Genomic DNA, 9,298 nt, shown 5'->3' with positions numbered 1-9,298 from the left:
GAGAAGAGAAAGCCCACCGAGTTAGGATAGAAAGAGAGACATCACCCCAGTGCAGGATGGGGACAGAAAATAATTATATCCTCTCCAACAGCTCCATTACTGTTTCTTCAACTGAAAAATGGGCATGAACAGCATCCATGAGTAGGATTTACTCCTTGGAGGCAAGGATTCTGGGGCTTTGTCTAACATACTTTGGACATGTTGTAAGGAGGGACAGGTCCTTGGAGAGGGACATCATGGTTGGGAGGGTGGAGGGACAGCGCAGGAGGGGAAGGTGGATTGATTCAGTGACTGGGGTAATTGAGATGGGTGTGTAAGAGGCAGTGCGATTGGCACAGGATAGAGCAGGGTTTAGGGCTGTTGTACATAGGGTCACTATGAGTTGCAAACGACTCGATGGAACATAACAACAACACAACAAACAAATGATACGAGAGGGGACTGCCTAGCTTTCTCTCCCACAGAGCATCTGGTGGATTAGAACCGGCAAACTTTGGGTTGGTAGTGCAATTTTCTACTAGTTATGTCACCAGAGCTCCCTAAAATCCCCTTTCTACAGATGGTGGGACCAAGACACAGAGAGATTTAATAATTTACCTAGAGTTACCATAGCTAGGAAGAGGCAAAGCCAGGATTCTGACTCTCCCATTTACTACACTTCTTCATATCCATCAACCATTTCAGGAGCTTTTCATCATAAGCTCTTCCTGACAGGCGATAAAACTGAAGCTCACAGAGAAGGGAAAGGGTACAACTAATTGGTCAGAATTAGGTCTGACTCAGAATTCCATGTTTGTTTGTTTTTATTTTAACTGTGAAGGAGGAAAGAGATGTATATGTATGTATATGTATATGTATATGTATATGTATATGTATGTGTATGTGTATGTGTATATGTATATGTATATGTATATGTATATGTATATGTATATGTATATGTATATGTATATTATTGTTCTTAAGTGCCGTCGAGTAGGAACTGACTTATAGGTGACCCTCTAGTGGGTTCCAGAGGCTGTAAACTGCATGAGAGGAGACTGTCCATCTTTCTCCCGTGGAGCAGCTGGAGGATTCGAACCATTGGCCTTTGTGTTGGCAGTGCAACTCCTCACCAACTAAGCACCTAAGCCATCAGAGCTCCCTTTATTATTATGTTGTTGTCGTTGACTGCCTTCGAGTTGAGCATGACTCATAGCGACCCTATGAACAAACGGCCTGGAGCCTAGATATATCTATACTATCGATATTTATCAAAGTTCATAGAGTTTCCAGAAGCCTGTTGTTTAGGAAGTGGATACCACTCTTGCTTCCATTATTATTATAAAATATATATGTATTTGTTTATATATGATGTTAAATATATACAGATAGCTATACAAACAGATATCTGCCTGTCTGCCTACATACCTTATCTGTCTGTCTGTCTATCTATCCATCCATCCATCCATCCATTTATCTAGCTAATCCATCTACTTATCTAATCTATCTATCTATCTATCTATCTATCTATCTATCTATCTATCTATCATTGCCATTAAGTCAGTTCCAACTCATAGCTGCCCCCCTGCCCCCCATAGGTTTCCAAGACTGTAAATCACAAAGGAGAAGACTTCTTTCTTTCTTTTAGTGGCTGGTGGATTTGAACTGTCACAGAAGCATGGCCTTTTTGAGGGGGCACTGTAACTCTCTATAGATTAAAAAAAAAAGCGCCACCTTAATCCTTTTTAAGTGTGCAACTGCATTAATTATACCCATAATGCTGGGCAACAGTTACCACGAATTCCAAAGTTTTTCTCCTCCTATTAGTAGACTCTCTGAATCCAGAAGCAACAAGAATCCCTTAAACTCTGTGCTGGTGCCACAGCGGTTTAGCACTCCACAGGGCTGGAACCCATCAGTTGCTCAGGGAGTAAGACAGGCCACTCCAGTTTAGGACGTGGACAAATAAAAACCCACGTCCTGACCCACCCGCTCCACTCGATGCCCCGGATGCCCACTCCAAGGTCTCTGGCCCACTCACCCAGTTTATGCTGGAAGCAGACCTTGGCCAGGAGGATGAGGATGAAGGGGAGACCTTTCTGGAGCCAGCAGATGACGGCCTTCAGCTCTGACAGGGCTGGGGCGGGGGTCCCTGGCTGCTCATCGCCCCCGTCGTCTGAGTGGCCTCGGTGGTGGTCCCCGCCCACGTGCTGCAGCAGTGCGTTCCCTCGGTGGTGGCCGTGGTGGAAGTGGTGGGGGGGCGGGCGGTGGTGGTAGGCGCTGCCCTCGGCCCGGCCCCCGCCCTCCTCCCTGGACGCTGGCATCTGGATGAACACGTCCCCGCCGCTGGCCGAGGACCCCAGCACCAGGCTGGACGGGAAGGGGCTGGCGGGGATGCTGCCTGTGGGGAGGCCTGTCAAGCTGGTCAAGCCGGAGAAGAGCGCTGGAGGGGAGGACGATTCTGCCTTCAGGCTTTCAAAGACGCCCCCTTCGTCCACACTGGCCTCAGAGCTGAGCGCTTGACTGCGATTTCTAGGTGGATGGGGGAGAAGAGAAAGCCCACCGAGTTAGGATAGAAAGAGAGACATCACCCCAGTGCAGGATGGGGACAGAAAATAATTATATCCTCTCCAACAGCTCCATTACTGTTTCTTCAACTGAAAAATGGGCATGAACAGCATCCATGAGTAGGATTCTTGTCTGCATGTGTGCGTATGTAATCTAACTTAAAACACTCCTTGCGAGTTTGAAACAACCCAGGTGCCCATCAACAAATGAATGGATAGAGAAGCTGTGGCATATTCACACAATGGAATACGAGGCTGCATTGAAAAACAAGGAACTCATTCAATATTATTTAAAATGGGTGAGCCTGGAGGACATTATGCTGAGTGAAATATCTCAGTCGCAAAAGGACAAATATTGCATGGTGCCACTGCTGTAAAATGGGACTGATATCAGGGTGGGGGTAAGACTGAGAAAAACTGGATAAATTGTGCATACTGCACCGAAACAGATGAGGGACTGAATAATTTAAAAGCGATGTATGATAGGGTATTATGGTTATCACAAGAGTCCACAATTAAGGTTGCATAGTGGAATGTACTGGGGCGGTGGGAGGGGTGGGGGAGATTGTGTCACCAGGGAGGGAGTCCTTCTTTTACTTTTGAAAGAGATGAGCGAACTGGGGGGCAGGGGGAGAGTGCTGGACGGGTAGAGATGCGCAGCAATAAATGAATGGAAATCCAAATTTTCTGTAAATGTTCACTATTAAAAAAACCAAAAAAACCCCACTCCTTGCAATGTACCTAACATCTAGCAGGTGCTCAAAATACAGACTTCTATTCCTTGTGGAAGACTTCAGGGGCAAACAGCTTTTTCTGGTTTCAAGAATAGGCCTCTGCTGTTAGAGTCAGGTCAATGGTTTGCTCTTTCACAGCCACTGCTGGGGAGCAGAGAGCTTGGGGTCACCCCTCTGAGCGCAGAGAACCCTGGTCTGGGTGGAGGTCCTCATTGACACTTTGTCCTGCAGCTCAAGATGCTTGCCTGAACTTTACGGTTTTTCAAATAGAATCATGGTGTGGAATCTCAGTCTACAAAACAGAGACAAGGGGCCCTGATCTAGAGAGAGGGAGAGAGACAGAGTGTGTGTGTGTGTGTGAGAGAGAGAGAGAGAGACTTTGATCCCGATGACACTCCAATTACACCCTGAGCTTAGTGAAAGCAAGCATTGAGCTCCCTTTCTCCTCTGCACCCAATTCCAGGGTATACACAGGTAGTACTTAATAGCATAGGCCCTTTATCTTCTAGTTGCAGAATGACAGCAGGAAGAAAGCTGTGGAGAAAATTGTATATTGGTTCCACACTCACCCCTGTATGATCTGCTTTCTTCTTAGAGAACAGGCTGAATTAATCACCACCTCCCTGATCCATATATTTGATAATTTCACTCTCCGTCCAGGGTTTCCCTTTCTTAACTCTCGGTCAGAGCTGACACAGATCCCCATTTTACAGATAAGGAAACTGAGGCTAAGAGATGAACTAAACAGAGTGCACTTTGGCCTGAAATTCCAATCTCGTGATGTGTCTTTCTCACTCCCCAAGCGCTTCCTACGGAAAAGCCTGGACACAGACTTCATCTTCACCCTATCCCATCTCTGTAACCGTAGCTCATCAATTAGGGTCAGTTACAATTTTTCTTCCAAGGTGGAGGCTCCCCTGCCATGTCAAAAATGACAAGTCCCTGAGCTCCTTGTTCTTTCTGTTGTTGTTTTATCATTGAATTGGATCCGACTGGCAGAGGAGGAGATTGCCCCTCTTTCTCCAGCAGTGCATCTGGTGGATTTGAACTGCGTGCCTTTGGGATTTTAACGCAGCTTCTTGCCACTAGGCCACCAGAGCTCCCTCACACTCCTTGTTCTTAATTGCACTCTATTATGTGTTCAGTTGTTGTTACCTGGTGCTGTTGGTCAACTATAACTCCAGCTGACCCCATGAAAGACAAATTGAAAAATTCCTCTGTCCCGTACCATCCTCACCATCTCTGATATACTTGAGACCACTGTTAAAGTCTCTGTGTCAATCTATCTTGTTGAGAGTCTTCCTCTCTTTTACTGACCCTCCAACTTCTTCCCCAGCCTGATGTCTCCTTCCAAGGACTGGCCCCCTCCTGACAACATGCCCAACGTATGTGAGATTAGGCCTCACCATCTTTGCCTCCAAGACATACGTGGGCAATCTATGGGACACTCAACACTCTTCCCTAATACTGTAACTCAAAGGCATTTGCTTTGCTTAAATACAGCATTTCTCAAATTAATTGAGCACAAGTTTATGATTTTTTTTCCCCATGAGAAGTCTATGGTTAGCTTGTGGAACATCTGTGCAAACACCAGGGTCAGTGCCAGTCTGGAGAAATTTCTGGATTGGTTCCTTTGCCTTTAGGAACTTGACCTGGAGGTTAAGTTATAAACTTGGTGTCAGGGAGGATTCATGCTAAAGATAGCTACTCGTTCCCCCTGCACCTAGTCCCTGCTGGCTCTAGAAGGCCAGAAAATGTGTAGCCTGACTCCCTTGGGATCTGGATGAGAATAAAAATAGTATTAATAACAACAACAACCACCACCAACACCATGACTATGATCCTCCAGGGTCCTTAGGCTTTTCTGTTCTTTAAGAAGAGGATCAGAAAGCAGGAGTCCTGGCAGGTGTCTGGGTTAGCGCGTGTGGGGAACAACCTCTCCCCGATTGCCCCATGGGGCCTTAGAAAACCTATCTGCCCCCTTGAGCTCACCAACACTCCAAGTTCACTGGGCTCGGGGGAGGGGGCATGAGTCTTCCCAGGGGATGCTCTGTCCGCTGAAGGGCTTTTTATAGTTGGTCCCCCTTTCCCTGGGCCTCTGCCCAGCAAGCAGCTGAGATTTCAGTGTAACTGAGAAAGAATACTCCTTGGGGGACAGAGGCTGTATTGCTAACTTAACCACTTCAGGGCTGGAGCTGGAGGCAGCCCAGGAAAGAAGAGAAGGGTGGCTGCACAGGCACAGCTGAATGTGACTGGCTTATAGCACAGGCTTGGGGAGGGGGAGCTGAGGCAGCAAACAGACTGGAGTTCGAATCTCAGCTCTGCTGTGCGATGTTAGATAAGCTGATTCCTCTTTTTGAATCTCATTTTCCTCATCTGAAAAATGGAAATAAAAATAGTTCTGACCCAGAAAAGAGATGAAGGCAGGAGGGAGATATGAATTGGTGAGAGACAGGGCATTTTGAGGATGATGAAACTGTTTGGTATGACACTGTAGGGATGGGCACATGACATTACACAATTGTAACAAGTCACAGGGCTGGGCAATGCTGACAGGAGTTTTAATATACACTCTGGGCTTGAGTCAATAGTCAGGTCTGACTATTGCTTTATCAATGACAGCAAATGTATAATCAGGTCTGACTATTGCTTCATCAATGACAGCAAATGTTCCACCACTCCCACGCAAGATGCCCAAAACAGGGGGAACTGTGGGCGGGGGACAAGGCATTTGGGAACTAATTTCTAGACATTTTTCTCCTATAAAACTGGTATAAATAATAAAATATAATGCTGTTGTTATCTACTGTAGATGTGGAACCAACCCATAGCTGACCATCCAGCGGGTTTTCAGGCGCAGGATAGCGCCCAGGAGCAGATTGCTCAACTTTCTCCCGGGGAGCAGAATCGAACCACGTGCCTTCAAGACAGGCAGTGCAGCTTCTTACCATTAGGCCACCAGAGCCCCCTATGAATATGATGAACCTATAAATAAAGCCATAATGAGTCATATCTATTTAGTACACATGGTCGCACACACAGACATACCTCTCTGAATTGTGGCGCAGATAGAGTGTTAGACTATACCAGGGACTGTGCAAAGGACAAACAGAAGTGACTTGAAAGCGGTGCAGCCAGAACTTGGTTTCATGTGCTTTCAACATGTTGTCAGGAGGGACCAGACTCTGGAAGGTGACTTCATGTTTGGAAAAAATGGAGAGTCCCCGAAGTAGAGAAGACAGACTCACACAGTGGGCTTTATGCACGTCTGTGATCATAAGGATAGTGCATGACGGGCTGATGTATAGAGAGTAGCTGAAAGCTGGGATTTGACTCGAGGGCACCTACTAGTTATGGGCGCGTGCACGCACACACACACACACACACACACCCAACCCCGAGGAAGACCCTCTACCAGACGGACTGACACGGTGACTGCGGCAATGAACTCAAGTGTGTTAGAGATGATGAGGACGGCATGTGATAGGACAGGATTCAGATCTACTGTTCAGAGAGTTGTTATGAGTCAAATGCGACTTGACAGCACCTAAAGACACCACCACCACCACCACCACACATACATACCTATCTATCTGGATATCTTTGTATGTTAGAGTGCTGTGGTGGCTCAGTGGTAAGGAATTGCGCTGCCAATGCAAAGGTATGCGGTTCGAATCCACTAGCTGTTCCACAGAAGAAAGATGAGCAATCAACTTGTGTGTAATTTACTGCTTTGAAAACCTGCTGGGAGCTCAGCTATGGGTTAGTTCCGATTCTATGGTAAACAACAACAACAACAACAACAAATATAGATAGATAGATAGATAGATAGATAGATAGATAGATAGATTTCTCATCAGGCTAATGGGAGGGCGGCACAGAGTTAAGTATAGCACCTCATTAGTGAAGGTGATTCTGTCTAATGGGGCTACCTTCCCTGTATGTTAGAGCAGAACAATGCTCTACAAATGTTTTCAATGGCTAACATTTTGGAAGTGATTCACCAGGCCTTTCTTCTGTGACACCCTGGGATGGACTCAAACCTATGACCTTTTTGATTAGCAGTAAAACCCATTCACCACACAGTCCATGGACTCAACCCACTGTGGCTGTTGTTTTTCTGCTGAGATCTGTGCTCAAAGATCTCCAGAGTCCCTTGGCAGAAGTCAGCGATTCTGTCTTCACAGGCAAGAAAACAGCTCCACCAGGCTCAGTGTATGATAGGCCACAGTGTCTGTCTGTTTTCATGTTCATCCCTCATCCCCGAGCACCCTGAATTTCATTACCTACCATTTAGGGATGGAATAAATGAGGCTTAGGAGTGTAGTCACTTGGCAAAGGTACTACTGCTAGTATTTTGGCCAAGGTATAGCCCTCTAGAAGAAGTAGGCTTGATAAAGAACTTGGGCTCAGCACTGGGACTAGAGAATGCTTTTTGTGACTTTGGGGCCAACTCCCATATGGCAAGACATCAGGAACTGGGAGGGAGGGAGGCAAACTGTGTGTGCCTGCTCTGTGGCTGTGCATGTCTGTGTGAGTTAGGGGCTGGCATGCAGGGCCTGCGACTGTCACAATCTGAGGAGCGACCCCCATATTGTCTACTCTCTTGAGCCCCCCCACCCCCCCGTAGATTGAAATTCTAGCTCAAGAGTCAAGTGGCTCGCTTGTCACCCAAGCTTTGACAATTACTTTGGCAACAATGGCAAACTAGTAGGCACGGGGTGCTCATAATACAGCTGTCACTATGTAAAGCGCTTTGCAAGTGGATCCCATTACTCTGCTGACAATGAACTGAGAAGCAGGTGCTATTTAATCTGATTGTGAGTTGCCCCCCTCACCACAGGACGCTCAGGCTTCTCGGTGGAACTTGCTGGGAGGTTAGGGGTGGGTGAGGTGGGGGGAAGGAGCCTACCTTTCAGGTGGAACGTTATCCGTGTTGCTGCTGTGACGTCTCTGCATTTTCCTTAACACCTGAAAGCCAAAACAGGTCGTGAGCCACTTTCCAATAGCTCTCTCTGCCTGTCAGGTGGTTATGGTGACCGCAAATAAGTAATAATCATGCCTTACATTCCTAGAGCTCATGGACATTTCCATTACTCCGTTTTGGTCTTTTATGCCAATTAGCTTTCAATTCAACACTTAATCCGATAAGGAATGGATCATCAGTCTATTTCACAGATGAGGATGACAAGGCACCCAATGGATAGGTGAAGGGAGAAAGGAGTGAAATAGGCAACAGTTAAAGGCGCTGGCAACGGTGCAGGCAGCAGTGACTTGCTGGCAAGAGACATGGATTTGAGATACACGGATGCCGCCTGGAACTTGCCGTTGAACCTAGAGCAATCACTAGCCTGCCTGGTCTCCCAGCTTCTCTGCCTATTAAACAGGACAGAGTAGAGGGGCTGACCCAAAGCTTGCTTCCCTTCTCACGTTTGACGAAGCACTTATGGGGAGGTGTATTCGAAGGGTGACCCATCACCTTGTTCACTGCGAGGAGCCACATGGACTTCAGAACTCCATGTTGACGACGCCTGGGGTGGACATTCAGGGCTGCTGACAGAGACGTAACCACAGGGTTGCAGAGAGAGCAGGCTTCCCCCTCCTCTTCCTCTCTGGAGGGACACACAGGTCAGGGGGGGCTTACAGGAGGCTTTAGACCCTAGATGGAACAGAAGAGACACCTGGAGTCTGACAGGAAATCTTGGAACCTCATAAGTAGTTACAAGCAGATCATTACTGAAGCTCTCCTTAGCTTCTCATGGGCCCCTCTGAGAGACTATTCTAGATACTCATGATCTTAACGTTTTGTCTCATTGTCAAACTGAGTCCTGATGGAGGAATGTGCAAACATGCTTAGACAGCATAACGGCTTCTAAACATAGTATAAAATCCAAGTGCAGATTAATACTCATGACTACAGGTTGATGTAGCCTCGCCTATGTTTTCAGGCTTATGTCTCTGCATTCCTTGCTGTTACCACTTCCCTCTATAAGTGGCCTTTCTTTCTTTTCATTTTTT

General features: G+C 46.8%; 1 protein-coding gene across 1 annotated transcript in view; it reads right to left on the bottom strand.

Moving 5' to 3' along the window:
* RNFT2 (ring finger protein, transmembrane 2) overlaps positions 1–8,783 on the bottom strand; it is a 72,895-nt gene extending 64,112 nt beyond the window's left edge. The window contains exons 1-3 of the mRNA XM_006890399.1: positions 8,760–8,783; positions 8,193–8,251; positions 2,021–2,511 (exon numbers count right to left, since the gene is read on the bottom strand). Coding sequence (XP_006890461.1) covers positions 2,021–2,511; positions 8,193–8,251; positions 8,760–8,783 — 574 coding nt within the window. The remainder of the gene's footprint in view (positions 1–2,020; positions 2,512–8,192; positions 8,252–8,759) is intronic.
* Positions 8,784–9,298: the final 515 nt, after the last annotated feature.

The sequence above is a fragment of the Elephantulus edwardii genome, unplaced genomic scaffold (genome assembly GCF_000299155.1).
Source record: "Elephantulus edwardii isolate Elephantulus edwardi_28Jun2011 unplaced genomic scaffold, EleEdw1.0 scaffold00089, whole genome shotgun sequence".
Lineage (NCBI taxonomy): Eukaryota > Metazoa > Chordata > Mammalia > Macroscelidea > Macroscelididae > Elephantulus > Elephantulus edwardii.
The sequence above is the reverse complement of the archived record's forward strand: the minus strand, read 5'-3'. Positions and strand labels throughout refer to the sequence as shown.